This window comes from Carassius carassius, chromosome 33 (assembly GCF_963082965.1).
Source record: "Carassius carassius chromosome 33, fCarCar2.1, whole genome shotgun sequence".
Classification (NCBI taxonomy): domain Eukaryota; kingdom Metazoa; phylum Chordata; class Actinopteri; order Cypriniformes; family Cyprinidae; genus Carassius; species Carassius carassius.
This window is the reverse complement of record NC_081787.1, coordinates 5,843,387-5,862,270: the sequence shown is the minus strand read 5'-3', so window position 1 is coordinate 5,862,270 and position 18,884 is coordinate 5,843,387. Positions and strand designations below refer to the sequence as shown.

General features: G+C 35.5%; 1 protein-coding gene across 6 annotated transcripts; it reads left to right on the top strand.

Annotated features, from left to right (window-relative positions):
• Window positions 1–123: 123 nt before the first annotated feature.
• On the top strand, window positions 124–17,082 carry LOC132113564 (calcium uptake protein 3, mitochondrial-like). Of its 6 annotated transcripts, none has more exons than XM_059521393.1 (15): window positions 124–398; window positions 1,627–1,771; window positions 5,717–5,748; window positions 5,834–5,912; window positions 9,774–9,821; window positions 9,938–10,020; window positions 10,101–10,175; window positions 10,905–10,946; window positions 12,149–12,322; window positions 13,248–13,339; window positions 13,571–13,742; window positions 15,150–15,258; window positions 15,333–15,490; window positions 16,274–16,342; window positions 16,790–17,082. In XM_059521393.1, exons 1-14 carry the CDS (start codon window positions 159–161, stop codon window positions 16,340–16,342), a joined length of 1,518 nt encoding a protein of 505 aa, XP_059377376.1. In that variant the 5' UTR covers window positions 124–158; the 3' UTR covers window positions 16,790–17,082. The 6 variants fall into 6 exon arrangements, with proteins under 6 accessions (XP_059377376.1, XP_059377377.1, XP_059377378.1 ...); XM_059521395.1 differs by having other exon boundaries at window positions 125–398; window positions 12,149–12,244; XM_059521394.1 differs by lacking the exon at window positions 10,905–10,946.
• The last annotated feature ends 1,802 nt before the right edge of the window (window positions 17,083–18,884 follow it).

Below are 18,884 nucleotides of genomic sequence, written 5' to 3'. Positions count from 1 at the left end.
TAAGGGTTTAACTATTACTATTACCAACTATGACCTGAATGGAAAGGACAACTGATTGCAAATACAGATGCTAATGTGTTCATGCACAATGTACTGTATCGAGGTCGCATTTTTCATCTCGCGATGAGTGCGCGCAGTCTGCCCGCGGTGACACAGTCATGATGGCCGCTGTGCGTCGGTTTCTGGCTCTTCGAAACAAGTTCACCAGCTCTACAAACGGGTTAAGCCTATACTTTAACAGCAGGCAGTCATCGAGGGAAAGAACAGTCCTGAGGCGTGTAGGGACAGGGCTGTGTATCACTGTCGGCGGATTCGCTGTTGTATACTACAATTCGAGTCCGGATCGGGGGCACGCAGCTAGTCTTTCTCCTCTCCCAGCCGTGGCTGCAAAAGAGAAGGTATCTAAATCTTAGTAGGCTACATTTTGAAATGTATAAGTTTGTGTTTACATTGAATATTTTTTATAGCATCCCGGTTTTTATTATTTTTAAAGTCGTAAATTCGGAGTTCATGTGCCATCTAAACAGTCGCTCTCCACCGAAGAGGTCCTGAATTCGGTTTCTCAATTCATCAGTCAGGTGATACACTGTGATTCTATAAAACTATAAAATAAATATTGGAGCACATATTGTAAGTGCTTATTGGACATTTTATAGGCCTAGATATAATGTGACTTGTGCTCTGAAAGGGTCATTTTACTATGCATGCAAATTCAGTCAACAACCTTTTCTCCTGTATTGTCAAAATCTCTTGTCATTTGTCTTTCTGTCAGATTTAATACACCAGTACTTCGATCTACATTAATGTTTCCTAAACCACAATATGTTTCTTAGATTCATATTGTGATTGATGTAATTTATTGCGATACTATTATGCCTATTAAAGTCACTTTTATACAAAAAAATAACCAATACTATGGGAGAAAAACAAACTATATTCTGCTTCAAGGTTCATCCACTCAAATGTATGTTTTGCACACATTACACACATTATTTATTTTTTGTTTTTCCTTAAAATTTGCTATTAAATCATGAGATTGATAATGTTTTATTACATTTATTTATTAATTATTATTCTATTTATAGGTTTACCTATAAGCAAAAGAACCCTCTGGATTGTGTTTAAGTGCCTCTGGTATACATACTCTTGGTTTTGTCTGTTGTCGAAAAAGCATTTATCAGACTGTTATCAGATTGATCATAAAACCACACAGGATTGAATCAGTCTTTTGCGACTTTCTCCGCAATGTTCCCTTTTGTTTTGGTACTCTCATCTGCTTGGATCGTAACCTTGACTTGTGGATTGAGATGCAGGAATCCAGGGTTGAGGTAACTGGACACTGCAGCTTGGCAGCCGGGTCGACGTTTGATGGGGGTAATAAGTAGCAGGGCATACATTCCCAGGGTGTTTGCACAGTGCCCAGTGGGTCTGGCTGCTGGCCACTGTAGAGTGAGAAGAAAACTGTCCTCTTGATATTTCTGCTTGTGGATGTTTGTGTGCATGTTTTCCGGGAGGAGGCCATTCACTGAAAGAAGGAAAAAGAAGATGGCTAGCACTTTCTCTAATGTCACGCCTGTCTTGTCCTGTATTTTTATGTAAGTGAGAAGTGTATTTGTTTGATTATAGGCCAGTGCATCTGCTGAAGATGAAGAGGTTTCGATGTCAGCTCATGAGCACAGGTTCAGGCTCTTCAGTTCACTGGAGTATGATGGACAGCTTTACATGACTCCCCTCGACTTTATCGAGTCTGTCACTATGAGCGAACCAAAGAGTGAGTTACACAAACAGTTCATCTTCCTTCTTAAGAGAATATACAAACTCATTGTATGATTGTGTAACAATAGACTACCACATGAAGCTCTTACAGTTACATTGTTTGAGATAAATAATTACCCAGCTAACAGAAAATGTTCTCAGAACTTCCACTGATGTTCTGGCAAAAAAACATTCCATTCACATTAATAGAATATTTTTTTCAGAGTTATCTGGCCTTTAATAATGTTCTCAAAACATTAGCACATAAACATTTGCACAATATTTCTGTTGAACAAAAGAGAAACTTTTGAAGATAGTGCTAGCTGTTGTGTTCAGTGGAGCGTTACACTTCAAAAGGAATTCAAAAGCACCATAAAAGAGAAGTAACAGTAGCCATGAATCACAAATCATTTACAGTAGTGTTTTTGCGAACCAGATCAACCAATTCATAAAAAAAATCTAAATAATGCATAAACAGCATATTCTTAAGTAGCATTTTTTTCTCCATTTGTGGATTTCAAACAGCATGACATGAGCATTAAATAATGACAGAATTAAAATTTTTGGGTGAACTATACCTCTTATTGCAAATATTTGCCTTAGTGAGGAATAACCCTTTAATCTTAAAAACAAGTTACCCTGCAGGCATAAAATCAACATATCTGTAACACATGCATGAAGATTGTCATCTCACTCTGCTAGCATCACACTTATGACCTATTTCTGTAACCAAAATATGAAACCAGCTAGACAGACAACTTCTAAACATGTGTGTCAGGCAGGGGCGTAGCACCTAATTTTGGGCCCTGGGTACAAACCATCTTGCTGGGCCCCCAATACCATAGTGATACCAATGGGTAAGGTATTGCATTTTTATCATAAAAACACTTAAAATGTAAACAAAATAGGCCACACTCTGATTAATATATTTTTGCAGGTAGAGTGTTATTGAGTGAACAATAGTTTTCCTGTGCTTATCAGTAAGAGTTGTTGGCCATAATCCTGGGTCCTCTGAAAATCCCTCTCCAGTATCCCTAAGTCTCTCATTCTCTTCTCTTTCCTCTTCAGCTCTGTCCTCCTGCTCCTGACTACCTTCATCACATTCTTCACTTTCCCTCTGATCACTTATATGAATATCAACCTCATCTTCTATTTCTGCCTCTGCTACAAGAGGAAATAAGCAAAATGGGTACATTGTTATTGTACACATTTAAACTTTAAACTGTAAACTGTAAACTGTAATTAGTAATTACACTTTAAAGTTTAAATGTGTACAATAACAATGTACTAATTTTGCTTATTTCCTCTTAACACTTAATTACTAATTACTAAGTGTTAAAAAGCTCACCTTGTCTCACTGTCACACTCACATCCACCTCACTGTCACTGCTTTCACCTAGCCATGATGAGGGGCCTGCTGCTGCAGGGTCTGACTCTGAAACTGAAATATATGGCTTCAAATGGTTGCTAAAATATCCTTTATTGTCACAATACCTTTTTTTTAAAGTGTAGGCTAAGTACAAGATAATTGATGATTATTTGTCTGTTTAAAATAAATGCAGACTAGACTATAGAATCACAGGGTAAACTAACCGCCAAACTAGACATTCAGTCTTTGAATTATGTTTTAAAATAAGTCATTTTTCAATCATTAAGATGTGCATTATTATACTGAGAACAATCCTGTACTTAATGTAAGAGCGTGTGCGAGCTAATTTGCATAACAATGCGGTAAAATAGGCGCTAACGATCTGTGTTTTCTCGGGTGTTAGATTTTGACAATGGAGGGAAATATACAGTGTTTTCATGTTATCTTCTGACTCTGAGAGTGGGATGATCTGCAGCAGAAGAGGAGACAAGCGTTTAGGCAGCTGCCTGGAGTGGCAGTGTGTTGAGCTCCGTCTGCTTCTCACTCCCTGTTATTTACGTAAGGGATAAATTATAACGTTAGATTACATTATCCTCCGCTTCGTGTCGGGGTCCTGTTCAGCCTGTCGGGGTTGTTATTCGCTATAACGACCGCCTCTCTATACATTATCCCGCTTATTACATGGCTACCCACAAAATAAATAAATAATTTGCCACGAATTATTGATTTAAAAAGGAGTTTATTGATTTAAAAACTATTGTATTGCTTCCGCCAAAGAAAATAGTCCGTTCCGCGTCCATAGCAACACGCTGTTTTTCATGGCAACGGTCTGTTATACTTCGCAGCAGTCTGTTATCAAGAAATAACAGACCGCATTCTACATTGGAATTCAGCCAAGCCATGTAATAATCAGAAACATTGTTTGCTCGCTATGAAGGGTGTGATACTATAAAGTATTGGTATATTATTCATAAATGCAAACATAAATGTATGCTATTCTACCGGGAGTAGATATTTATGTTAAAACAATGTCAATGCTTGATGATGCATTTGGAGCTCACCTCTCTTTTCAAAAAAATTTGTGAGCAACTGCTTGCCCTCATTTGCCCTTCTCTCTTTATTCTGCTTCTCTTTTCGTTTTTGAGCCCCTGATTTTCCTTTCTTAAGGAGAGACATGACTCTTCACGGCTCACTCCAGCTCCTGTCTCATCAACTGATTCAATCACCGCGGGTCCGCAGCAGAAGCACCTGACCTGCGGGTCGTACCATTTGCATTGATTCGAGAGGGGTGTGGGGCCCTGCACAGCATGAAAATGACTTTTTTATACCAATCCAGTGCCTAACTACAAGTTTAGGTTTGCACAGGAACTTTTTTAGTTGTACATAAATGCTATACAAATGTTAGTGCATGTATATGTATGTATAGAAAACTGACTTCTAAGGGCCCCCCCCTGCCTCGGGCCCTGGGTACTCGGTACCCTTTACCCCCCCAGTCCGACGCCCCTGGTGTCAGGTACCGTGGATCTCATCTAAACTGAATTCATTAAGTTCATATCTCACATAAAGTGGAAAGGCACTGAGATCGGTCCAGATGGTAAAGTTGATATGCTCTATAAATGTACTTTCAGGACCAAGCTATACTTGTAGGGGAGTTGAGTTTCAGTCAGTCATGTTTGCTGCTATCTGAAACTTGGTCTTCCTGGAATGTGCAGACGAGAATAAAATGTGAACTGTAATATGACGGGCAAACATTGCATCACCATTTTTTAATGGCATATGCGTGACGGAACGAATAGTGGTATTTATGGTTTTATGCTGTGGCTGTAAAGTACACTTCGACTGCATTATATAAACAAAAGCTGCAGTTGTTTTGATTTTATCGTAAATACTCTTCTAAAGTGTTTTTGTTTTTGCTTACCTCCATAAATAGATAAAATTATAGGTAATGATAGGTAAAAATTGATAGCCTGAATGCACTGTAAGTCACTTTGGTTAAAAGCGTCTGCTAAATGCATAAATTTATTTAAATTTATGATTTATAAATATTTGAATTTTTATTTTTTTATATATTTATTAAATTGTACTGAAAAAAAGAGTATTAAATGTTATCTCTATTATTTAATAAAGAATATTTCTATATAGCTATCTATGGTGAGTAATCATAAATTTCAGGAAATTGCACTGTCACTTGTATTTTCTGCAGATAAGAAAAAGACTAATTTCTGCAGATATGACTTACATTAGACTTATATTTTGCAGATATGCAACTGATTTACCCAGTCAAAACATTTTAGAGCCTGCTTCACTGTAACAATATCTTTTCAACCTGAACGACATAGTCTACAATAAGAGAGCAACAGATTTTCTGAATGTTGTCAGTATTTGACCTTAAGATTTTTATTTTAATAGCCTAAGTAAAATTGTATAATTGTAATTAATATAGCATTATGGAACATAAATTAGAGTGTTATGCTATACTTTTGACCCAATTTGTTTCTTGGCTTTTTTTTGTCTGCTTTCATTTAGAAATAATTTCAATGATTTTTATTCTTATATCTGTCTTATTTATTAATTAATTTATTTATTTTATAGAAAAGAGGTTTTGGAGATCCCTCACCAAACAGGTTTGATGTTTTGATTTTTTTTTTACTGAATATTTATCTGAGTTGAGAAAATATTAATGATCCAAAATATACGCTTTTTTAAAAGGATCTAGACAAGATTCTGTCAGATACGCCACCTGTTTGGAAAGGATCATCCAGTCTGTTCCGAAACCTGCGGGAAAGAGGTGAGACTTATTAATCGTATGCAAATCAATTTGTATTGTATAATGAAATGTCATTTGCTTTGTCATTTGATCATTGTTTACTATAGTAAATGCTTCCAGGCAACTTGATTTCGAGAGGATCTGCTTTTAAACTGCCACGTTTATGGCTGTCGTTTTAAATATTCACTAATGGACAAATTATGAATGATGTGCTTAAAACTGAAACATCTCTAATTAACGGATATTGTGATGTAGTTACAATTAGGATTTTAGAGAGTGTAGATGCTTAGGCCACCCACATACACAGTGTTTTGAAACAGTCCGGATCCTGAAACTTGGCCTCATGTAGCAGGAGAATGCACAGGTTGTAAAAACTCTCTTATCTCTCAATCAGCCTGACATTAGTGTGACTTTGCTCTGTAATAATCACAGATATGAAGGTGACAAAAAACACCCAGTGCATAACATATGGTATGTCGTTTTGAATAGAAACCACACATTCAGCCAAAGGGTGCGCCATGCTCACACAGTCACACTAATCCATAAATTACCCAGCTTAATATTACCCTAAGGTCTTACTTTCTAGACGTGCTTTAAGAAAAAGCAGTATTTTCTTATTATACTTGACATGTCAGCAGCAATAGACAAATTAAAATTTATGGTATTGCAAGAATTCTAAAAATGACATTGCCCACAATTTTTTAAAAAAGAAAGGAAAAAATGTGTGTTTGTGTGTGTGTGTGTGTGTCTATATGTGTCTATACACACACACACACACACACACACACACACATATATATACATTTACCTTTTTCTTTATATATTTTTATATTATGTATATTTTTCAGGCCATTTAGACTTTCTGTCCCAGCCACAATGGGTTTTGTTTTTTTTTGCTTTTAAAAAGAAGAATATTCATATATAATCAATTTAACACAGAATAATAACATTATAACATAATAATAACATAATAATATCAGTTTTTAATGTGGGGCTTTCCAAGATGCTAACATTACATTTAAAGCACTAAAACACTCCACATATTGCATGATATTTCTGTTCACCATTGCTCCCCTTGAGTGCCAGTGCCTGGATTTGAGGTTTTAATCTGGCTGTTAAATGTTATAGCTGCACTTAGGTAAAAAAAAAAAAAAGGAAAAAAAAGAAGATAGGCTTGATCTGTGAACAAAGCCTTACTTCAGAAATTGAAAAGAGCGGATTGAACTTTGCAATGTTGAGACTTGTCCTGGTGGCAGCCCCATATCACTCTGGACAGTATGAATTCTAAGAATGGAGTTGGATTACATCTCCATCACTGACACTCTGTATGAATTATTTCTGTGGGATTCTTTGTGTTCTGACAACTGTTTGAGATCTTGGGCTGGGTTTCTTTCTGCAAAGTGTGTGGCTCTAATGAAACCTGTCTGGGATCCTAAAATACTAAATGCACAGGCAGCCGTTGATGTCTTAACTTAGTTTTGAATATTGTAGGTATACATAGGGAAAACTATTTATTAATCATAAATAATCACCCATATGAAATTCTAAATATTTGCTGAATAAAGCATGCAAATTATAGGGGTCATATGATGCGATTTCAAGTTTTCCTTTCTCTTTGGAGTGTTAGAGGCTCTTGGTGCATAAAGAAAAGTTGCAAAGACTAAAGTCAAATCCAAAGATATATTCTTTATAAAAGTTAATACTCGCCCAGGCCCTCCTAAACGCCTTGTTTAAATGCCCCCACATGTCTATGCCATTGTGTGGGACGATTTGCATAATGCCGCCCAAATGTTCACGCAAAGAAAGAAGGCATAACTTTTATTCTTGCTGTTACCATCACAGTCATGTTGTGGAGACACTGTGTGTTTCATTGTGAAAGTGAAACTACTTTGTTTGGCCTTCCAAAAAAGGACACAGTTAGAAATCAGTGGTTGTGTTCAAGTTGTATTTACAACACTGTTCCAGAACAGTTCAACCCAAATATTCAGGTATGTGAAGTGCATTTAACGGAGGACGAGGACTGTTTCCTGAACCAGTAGCCTACAATAGTGTTTACACACAAAGGCTGTTTCTAAAAATTGGGGCATTTCCAACTTAGCAAGGACTATCTGGCTTTCTGACTCATAGCCTGTAAGTATGTTTACATATTTAAAGAATTTGCCACTGATGATCCAAACGCGATTTTTGAGCAGTGTCGAGTAGCGCTTGTTGTTTGTCTTTTCTCCGATCACAAATGCAGACATGGTTTTATGTTTACACGGCATGATATGCAATGCAACACGTAAAAACACAGTATAAGTCATTATAATCAGTAGTTATGTCCCCACTGGATGCAACAAATGCCTTGTTTGTAATGGGTTTTATTAATTTTGTTAATAAAACTTGGCATTACATTATATTTATATTAAGGGGTGTAACATTTCCGTCACACGCTTGAGGCATTCGGCCAATCACAAAGCACTGGATAGTTGGCCAATCAGCGCACATCTTGCTTTTTTAGAATGATGAGCCTTATAAAAATCTACGTGTTTCAGAAAGGTGGGGCATAGAGGAGCTACAATAATTTACAGTATGTGGAAAATAATGTTTTTTTTTTTTTACCTTAAACCGCATAAACACATTGCATTACACCAAATACACCAAATAATGTTCTTTTTAGCAACATCATATGACCCCTTTAAGATAATCTGAAGACTTATAGCTTATTTTTTAAGCTATTTTTATAATCTAAAAATACAGAATTCAATATATCTATAATAAGTAATACAATTTAATTTAATTCAGATGTTTTTAATTCACACACACACACACACACACACACACACACACACACACACACACACACACACACACACACACACACACACACACACACACACACACACATTAATTATTTTTTACTTTCTCTTTGATTCAAATTAAGTCATATGCTATTACAAAATAAAGCTGTTTTCCATTTTAATATATTGTAAAATATAATTAATTCCTGTGATACCAAGAATCTTTACTGCAGTCTTCAGTGTCACATGATCCTTCAGAAATCATTCTAATGATAAGTGAATCATGCTGATTTACTGCTCAAGAAACATTTACTATTATTTTCAATGTTGAAAACGGTTGTGCTGCATAATACATTATAAATAAATTAATATTTTATTTTCAAATAATTAATTAACACTTTAAATTCACAACCTTAGTTATACACAAATGCAAAATAGTGGTGATTCCAACAACATATTATACATAAAGGATCGGGGAGGTCTGAAATGTGAAAATATATATTTTCTATTCTGTTCTACCTTTCTTTATCCATTTCCTCAAACATTCCAAAGTCCTTTTCCCACAGCACTCAAAGAAGCCCTCCTGAACTATCTGTGTCCAAGTCACTATCATCTCCTTCAAACAAAAGCTTGGGAATGCTTTCAGTGGCAGGAACAATTCTCCTTAAGTCTCTTCTAGACAGAGAGCTGACAGTTGCTCTTCCTTTCTTCTCCTCTCACACAACAAAAGACTAACAGACCTCAAAAAGGAAAACAAACCCACATCAGGCACCTGCAATCAGTTACAGATCACTTGAGAATGTTTTACACCTAGGAAAATAAACAGAGGGAAACCCAGGAGCCAGTGGCCTGCTCTAATTTTGTTTGGGTTTGTGTCCAGCCTGGTTACTTTACATTTTAATGTCTCTGTTTGGGCAAAGATAACACCAAACAAGAGTAAAGAACTGGGTCCTCTAAGATCTTATCAGTGTAAAAGAAGAAAGGAGCTCTGGTTTAAAATGACATTTGATAGTAAAATTGATTTTGAAGGCAGGTACTGGGATGTTAGAAAACAAGCTTTGTTTGAACTCTTAAAAGGAAATGTTTATGTGCTGTTTTTCAGGTGTCATCGCTTACACAGAGTATCTGTTTCTGCTTTGCATTTTGACAAGTGAGTTTCTTTAGGTTTAATTCTCCTTGCTCATTTAGCACAAACAATGGTCATAAAAAGTATAGATGCATGCGAATGTGTAGATGTCACTTATATGTCTTTCTTTTGTCTTCTAGAGCCGCATGCAGGTTTTAAAATAGCTTTCAACATGTTTGATGCAGATGGCAATGAAATGGTGGATAAGAGGGAATTCATGGTGGTACGGTTGGTTATGTTGTTGTTTATTATAAATCTGAGTGTCAGTATCCTTAAAGATCAATTTCTACTTCCTCTATTTAGTTGGAGGAGATATTCCGTAGGAAAAATGAAAAGAAAAAAGAGCGGGCGGGAAATCCTGACAGTTCCTCTCAACTGGTAAGAAATACATTTCTGTCTTTCTACCAAAAGCATTTTTTGCATGAGCATATTCTTTTGCCAAAGCTTAAAAACAATGTGTATTGTACTGAAAGTATACAATGTAAGGAAATTGTTCCAGAAATAAAAATTGTGTCATGAATTCTCATGCCCATGTCATGGCTTGCTTAGTTGGGGTTTAAAAGACAATTTAAAATAATCTCTATTTTTATAAAAATTTATAAAAATAAAGGGGACTTGACTGATATTTTTTGGCAGCCGTTGTCATGAAAAAGATTGCTTTAAATTGCTTAATTGTATTTATTATTATATATTGACTATATTTGATAATTTATAATAATGAATGAAAATTAAAATAAAGTCATAAAGGTTACAAAGACATGAGTGTAAGTGAACAATCATTTTTAGATGAAATATTCCTTAATGAATTATATGAATAGAAATTCCATGAATAATGATCTTATGGTTGCATTTTCTCAATCGCATTTAAATATGAGAGATGAAGTAGTGCATTATGTTCATTTTGAACAAATTTACATGGTGAAAAAAATAATCTCTTTCTGCAGAATACCAAACTACAATGGGTCTCTAATCTCTCAGGCTGGGGAAATGCTGATTATTATAGATTGGGTTTTGAAAAACACATTCAGAGTTCATTGTCTTTCACAATTCCTTATTGATTTCATTTCTTTCCTGTTCTGCACGCCATCATAATCTCCGATGTGTGAGAGTGTGGAACTGTATGGACATCAAGGATCTGTTACCAGCAATGTATGTATCTGTGTACTAAAGAATCCTTATGAATATGACGTTTGTTTTTAGCATGTCGGTTAATGTGGTTGGTGCTTGATTGAACTTGTACAGTCATGATCAACAGCAACCATGCATGCCCATCATAACCACTAATGTTTATGCAGCTTCACCATAATTAGTGCTCAATAATCCAAAAGGGTAACATCCACTTTCAGTGGCTTCATTGAGACAGTCATTGAGTAATATTATTTTACATACTGAAGTGTTTGGATAGGGTTTAACAGAGTGACCCTCATGCATGGCTCACCTCCAGAGAAGATGGACAATGCAGCTCTAATGGAGCTCAGTCAGAAATGCAGCTCTATGTCTAGGAGAGCAGAAAAATCATCCAGAGGCTGAAACAGATGATTTATGTTGCTTGTCTACTGTCAGGAGCTTTCTGCCAAGGAATAGTCTCACAGAATCACGTTAAAAGGCCCTCACCTAAAGAATGGCAACTCTCCCTGGACCCCCATGTTTTCTTTTTACAGTAGGTTTAGGTTACTTCTTGCGACGGCTTGACCATGAAGAGTTTTGTGTCACTTGAGTTGCAGCTGAAGAATGAGCCAGTCTCGTCTCAGCACCAAACGAGAAACGAGAAGCTCTTTCAGCAATGTTCAGTCTGTGTTTTTCTGTGTAAACCACAATATACTTGCTGAGTTTAAAAATATAATATTACTGAACACAATCCACTGTTTATCTTGGCAAGGCCATAACTGGATTCATTCAGAGTTCTTGTTTACTGACTGAAGCACTAAGGCCACGTTCACACAGCAGCAGAATATTATTGTCTGCCCTGTATTTTAGTGTATAATACGGTTATGTTTAAACCTTGTTTTGTTGTTTATGAGAGTCACAAGTTAACAAAACTTTTACCCATACCTTTTCAGGTCTCACAACTGAGAGGACAACTAGTTCTACTAGTGTTGTCATTTGTGGGGACAGAAAAATGAGCTGGGTTTTATATTGCTTGGTTTGAAGACATAGTTCACTTAAAAAACCTTAAAAACAAAATGATAACAAATCTGAGATAAAACAGCATTGATCACACCATAAAAAATTCATCAGAAGGGTGTGGTAAACAAAGTTTAATTTCTTTGACGTTGCTTTGCTTTAATTCAAGGTTGTTTCACTGAATTCTGTTCACCAAAGCCTTTAATATTTGCACCTCTGATATGCAGGTACTTAAAAAAGAGCAGCCTCAGTCTGAACCCAGAAGTTTCTGGGATGTTCTAAGGCATGGTGCGAGAATAGTTCTCTTTTCAGATCTGATGGAGGTACAAGTATCCTCGACCCCACATGTTTTCTCATTTGAATCTCAGAATTCCCTTGGTCATTCCCTGTCCCCATCCCATGTGAGGTTCTGCCCATTTTTTTTTTCTTTTTGTGGTATCGCCATTTTCATTCATTAATGTCACTACATTTCATCTCGTCACAGTTCGATATTAATAGATAGTTCAAGACCTTAAAATGTATATGGAGGCAACTGAACCATACAACAAAAGATCATGTTTGGTTTTATTTATGCATCTCAATAAACATTAATTATTAGAAATAAAATTATTGGTATTACATGATTTGATATTGATGATATCTAGAATATTATGATAATGCAGGGTTACAAAATACCTTTTAATTTGCGTGGCATGAGATGATGTCGGCTGCTCCATGATGTGTCTTTGCTCTATCAAACATACTAGTGCATGTACATTTGTAACTTTACAAGACTTTATAGATAGAATTAATTCTAGATAAAATATACCTGTCATCAATTACTCACCCTCATGTTGCTCCAAATGTCCTTTATGCAGTTCTAGTTTACAGTAAATGTAGAAACAGGAGCTTTCAAGAGCAAAAAGTGCTATAAAAATATCTAATGAATGTGCTAAGGAGAGCCAGAGTAACATGAGTGTGAAAAAGCAATGACAGAATCTACATTATACCTTTAATCGACATTCACAGCTAACTGAAGTCCACCAAAATAATGTTCATTTGTGATTTTAAGATCTATGATAGAGATTTAGCTTTTTCCACATCTGATCTAAATTGATTTATTGCTTTTAATTAATCATTTATTTTCCAGTTTATGTTCATTTTACATTTATTTGTGTTTGTGTCTGTATCTGCGTTGTTTATATTGTGATATTATGTTTATGGCTGCGCAATAATATCCTCATCAAGCTATTTTTGTGTATACTTATTCTGTGAAAAATTTTGCTCCCCTATTCAGTTTTTACAGCTGAATTATGTGTTTTCATTTTTCATTTCATTTTTTCACAGCACGAAACAGAAAATGTCATTGACACAACTCTGCTGGTGCATTTCTTTGGAAAAAAGGGCAAAAGTGAACTTAACTTTGATGACTTCTACAGGTAAGTGACAGATTTGAGTGACAGAAGTTTCTGTAATGCAGCCTCAGGTTTCTTCACTGTTTTTATACATGTTATTAACATTAAAAAGGAAGTTTGAAATCCCTGAGGCCATCAGTAAGGATGCTGTACTGGTTTTAAAGAATGTTGGGACGGTCCAGTCACTTAGTGTCCTACTGAGCGAGTGATGGCATCTGCTCTTAACACTGTGTCTGTGTCATGCTCTGTCGGCAGATTCATGGACAACCTGCAGACAGAACTCCTTGAGATTGAGTTCCTCAGTTATTCCAAGGGAATGACCACCATCAGTGAGGAAGACTTTGCTCGTATCCTGCTGCGCTACACCACAGTGGAGAACATTACAGGCTATCTTGAGAATGTGCGTCAAAGCATACCCGATGAGAAGGTAATACTTTTGCTCTGAACACACACACTGACCACCACTATCATAACTCAGGAAAATCAGGAGGCTTTCCAAACTAGCGCCATAGACACCACATTCAAATTTTATGTTGATTTGCATTTGCCAGCAAAATGGTAAGATATTGTAATTAAACGCATTGTTATTTTTGTACATCAACTTATATGTTCTAAGAATTGTCTACAAACATTCCATTTACGCTATGAAAACGTTATTTCTGAATGTTCTCGGAACATTCAAAACATCGTCGTTGTTTTTTATTAGTATAGTTTTGCAAACATTATGGGTGACATGAACATTAACAATGTTCTATGAACCATCTGAAGCAATTAGTAATATTAAAAAAGAATTACGTGAATATTACATGTATAAATATTGTTTTTGTGCTAATGTTTGAAAAAATCATTCATTGTTAGCTGGGAGGTATAGAATTAAAATCAAAGGAGCTAGAGTTTGTCTCAGAGTGTCAATATTCTAATATTTCAACTCCTTTACCATTATCTAAGTTCATGTATTTTACATGAATAAGTCTTTTCAGATCAGTGCATAGTAAAACGAATATCACCACATAGTTGAGAGAGGTAGATATTTATAATCTGAGTGATGTTGATGTCTTTTTTTCTTTAGGTTGTTTGCCTTTTTTGTACATTGACCCTCACATTATGAGGTTAGATTCTTTTCAGTTGCTCCAAGAGGCTGTTGTTGGATGGCTATTGCTAAATAAGTGGTTTTTATTCTTAAGTTGAGATATTGCAATACAGCTTAACTTGTAAAACCACCAAAGCGTCACATATTACTCATTAGATCATTTGTAAAACAGTTGTTGTTGGTTGTAAGAGAGGCTTCAGAAGAAGATGTGAGTCTAGTGCCTAGGAATGGATGAGTGGAAATCCAAAGGGCCGCTGTTGTTTGGATAATCTGCTAGCGCTGAGATATTTTGGACACATCCCCTTTTGTTTTTATGTATGCAAGTATCAAGTTAATCTTCTTTTGAAGAGTAGACAAGCTACCTGACCTCTCCTTAAACAAAACAATCTAAAGGTGTTGACAGCTCAAATTGTATAGATTGGGTGCCGGAGCAGGAGAGATGTGGGCTGCTGGGATTGTTTGACTTTGCTGTTCTCTGTCTTGGGATCTGTTATCGCTCTTCAAGGTCCCACAGACACTTAAGGTGCCCTCCTGGTTGAAATAGTGAAGCGGGATGCAGTTTTCTCTTGTTTAGGGGTGCTGCATTTATTACCCAGAAAATTAATCTGAGACTATTTGAGAAAATTCATCATTTTATGTACTAGCTCTCTGCATGAGTGACTTAATTATCTTTCCATTGCCCAAAGGTTCATCTTAAAAATGTAATCTGTAAAACACCGATTTAACACTGATCTTCTTTTCTAGGGCATCATGTTTGAAGAGTTTAGGTCCTTTTTTCAGTTCCTCAACAACTTAGAGGATTTTGCAATTGCCATGCAAATGTACAACTTTGCAAATCGCCCAATTGGACAAGGTAAACATATAATCCATTCAGATAATCCATTTACTCCTTAAACTCTTGAGGGTAATGATGTTTGCCTCTCACAGATGAGTTTGCACGTGCGGTCTATGTGGCCACTGGCCTGAAGCTGTCACGACACCTCGTCAACACTGTTTTCAAGATCTTTGATGTGGACCATGATGACCAGCTCAGCTACAAGGAGTTCATTGGGATAATGAAGGACCGGCTGCATCGTGGCTCCTGGGTAAATATGGGGGGAGGTTGATGGTTTTCTCCACTTTTCCAGCTTTCACAGCAATAACTGCAGAGTAATGAACCACTGGTGAGCCTTAAATCAAGTTTCTGAGATCCAAGTGGAGAAAATCAGGTGGTCCAGAAATCTGGTTTGAGGTTTTGAATGGACACATGGCATTAGCGTTTGTATTTGGGAGAGTGCTTGCCAGATTTGTTTGTGTTTTTAATATTCAAATCAGCTGTTTGTCATCATTACACATTTCGGCTTTTTGACAGCTTTTTTTAAACACATTTAAAAACAATTAAATTCAAATTCAAGTTAGTCATTATTATTATACTGTTGATAATAGTTTTAATATTAATATTATTACACTACTGTTCAAATGGTTGGTGTCTTTTAAAAAGTTTTTCTTTTAAAGATAGGTTTATTTAGCAAGGATGCAATAAACTAATCAAAAGTGACAGTAGACTTTAACACTGTAACAAAAAAACTGTTTGACATAAATGATCATTTTTTAGCATAAGAGACTTCTTTCAAAAACATAAAAAAAAAAAAAATCGAAACTTAAACCCTATAAAAAACTATAAACCCTATATTGTTGCCTTTCATATGGCTTTTTCAACCAAGTAAATGCTTCTTGTGGGTGCAATTTTGCTGACATCTAGTGGCCATTTTTTGTTCATATTTAGTATGCTACTAGTCTTATCAACTTTCCCTATTTTGAAGATAATGTTTTTTTTTATTTTAATGATGTAAAACATATTACCCTTTATATTATCATCATAAACCCAGGGATATAAAGGTGAAGAGAGATTCACATCCTTTAAAGCCTGTATGAAGATGGAGCTCGCTGCCAAATAGGTAAGTTCATGGTTGAATACAAAAAATGAAGTGAATATTATACAGTGTTTTTAGTTTTGCTTCATGATATTGCCCTGGAGAATTCAGAATGAATGATACTGAAGTACAGCGCTAACACTGCTCAGCATTCAGCCAAAGCTCTTTCTCTAGCATCAGATTACTCTGTAAAATTAATGTCTGCTATCCAGAGATACAAGATACCAGCCTAACACAGTGTATTAGGACTTAACTCAGCAAGAGAATACAGTGCCAAACCCACAAGAAAAGGCTTACGCCATAAAACACCTAAAAGCAGGGAACAGTTAGAATTTCTGTGTTAGACTTATTTGCAGTTTGAATGAAACAAACAGGTGTTGCTTTTTTTGTAAAGCCTTCTGTATTCAAAGTATGGTACCTGTTGGATTCAGTTATGATTATTAGATAAATCATTGTTTGTTATTTGTGCAGGTGAAAGTCCCGTTGAGTGTTTCTCTTCACCCTCACATCACACTGAAGAAATCTCAAGTTGGATTAAAGCTCTCAAGTAACTCGATGCAATTTTCTACCTGACCTGTGTCAAACTATGTAAGATACAAATACAGCCAGAATTAGATTTACACATGCTACCTCCTTAGAATGTAGTTGCAACTTTGTCACTCGGCTGGCACTTTCTGAACTCTTTAAAAGCCATTAACTAAAAGGGATAACACTTATGAATGAAATAGCCATAATACTTTTATTCATCAAAGTTATTTATTTATTATTTATTATTTATTATTAAAGGTCTTATAAATTTAAATGGGTCAAGTGCCCACTTTTTGGGATAAATTATGTTGATTAATGAATTACAAAGTAGTGTCTTTATTTATGATGACATATTATTTAAAGGGAACTGTGTTGAAATGAAAATGGGAATGTTGATGGAGTGTACAGTTATTTATTCTATTTATCTATCTATTTTGTGTAAAGAAAATGTTTTGCGGGTTTTAATGCCTCTGTAGTGCTGTATTGGCAATGCATTGTTAAATTTGCTTCTCTAGGAGTTATAAGCCAGATAATCTTTCCTTACAATGAGCACATTGCTAAAATAGTTTCTCTGAGCTTGTCCACTGCCCACCACCCAGATCAACTTACAAGGGTCTGACAGTGCTGAGTGCACACAGTAATAATGAGTCCTCAGTAATCTCACAATGTGCTACACATACAGATCCCTCTCTCCACCTCTTTCATGAGTTTCTTACAGTGCCGCTCCTTTAAGAAGCATCTTGTGAAGCCAGAACAACAAACGAGAAGAAACTGAATCCCACTGAACTCTTACCAGGCCTGATTTCATGTAGGTTTCGAGATTGGACATCAATCTCTGTTAATCATGTTAGAACAGTCTCAAATGACTTGTCTTCAGAATATTGACAGTGCTTAAGACTTTAGTTATTTCAGATTATTCTTTGAGGTGATTAAGCATATTACAGTTTTTCTGCATAATACAGTGTGCAGTTTTTGTTACCATTGTGATACATATATAAGGGAGACCAGGGCTAGTTATCACACTTTACTCCAATGGATATTTCTCAGGGTATGTTTATTTTTTATAGTCAACATTTGTGCAGATATTTTAAAGCCTTGGCTGCAAAAAGCCTTTTGAACATTATCACCATTATTGCCCAGGAAACTGAACACATATTGACCTAGCAGGGCATGGTGTCATATACAAGGTTAGCTGTTATAATGCAGCTTTTTTTTCCCTTTCTAATTTATTCTAATTAAAGAACCAGCATAAAACAAGTGTTTGTGTTTCTGGACCTTTTACTCAAAACTTTATATTATTAACTTTTTTAACCACTGCCTTGAGACAATTAGCTCCGGTTTCAATTTTCTATAGAATATAGGTCATGTTTGAGTCATATGTTTTGTTTTTTCTGTCCAGTGCTTCATAACTATTGTAACAATTATTTTGAGACTATATCCAAAATATTCAAAACCATGTTTTAAGTCTGCCCTACAACTGCAATCTTTGGGGTTCCCAAAGACTCAGTTTACATCTAAACAGTTAGATCTCACAGTGGCTTGTGGATACTACTTTTTGAAGTTGGAGCATATAAGATGCTCTTGGTATGCCAGTTTTTTTTTCATGATAAATGACAACCTTTTATAACATTTTCACTCCCTTCAGATTGTGCCTGATGACAGAATTTATTTGAATCTTTGAATCATCACCTTTGCTCCTCCAGAAATTGTTTTATATTTATTTATTTCCCCCTTCTCCTTTTCCTTCTTCCGCTTGCTCTCTTGTAAAAGTTTAAAAAAGAAATTGTGGATTGTCTTTAATATTGTTGTTTCAAGACTGTATTTTACTTTCCACTCAATAATAATAATAATCAATTTATATATATATATATATATATATATATATATATATATATATATATATATATATATATATATATATATATATGAAAAATGAATATTGGCCATGACTTATAATATAGGCCACGAATAGCTTATTCTATTAGCTAATTCATATAAATATTTTAAGATATTAAGATCATTATTATTATTATGTTGT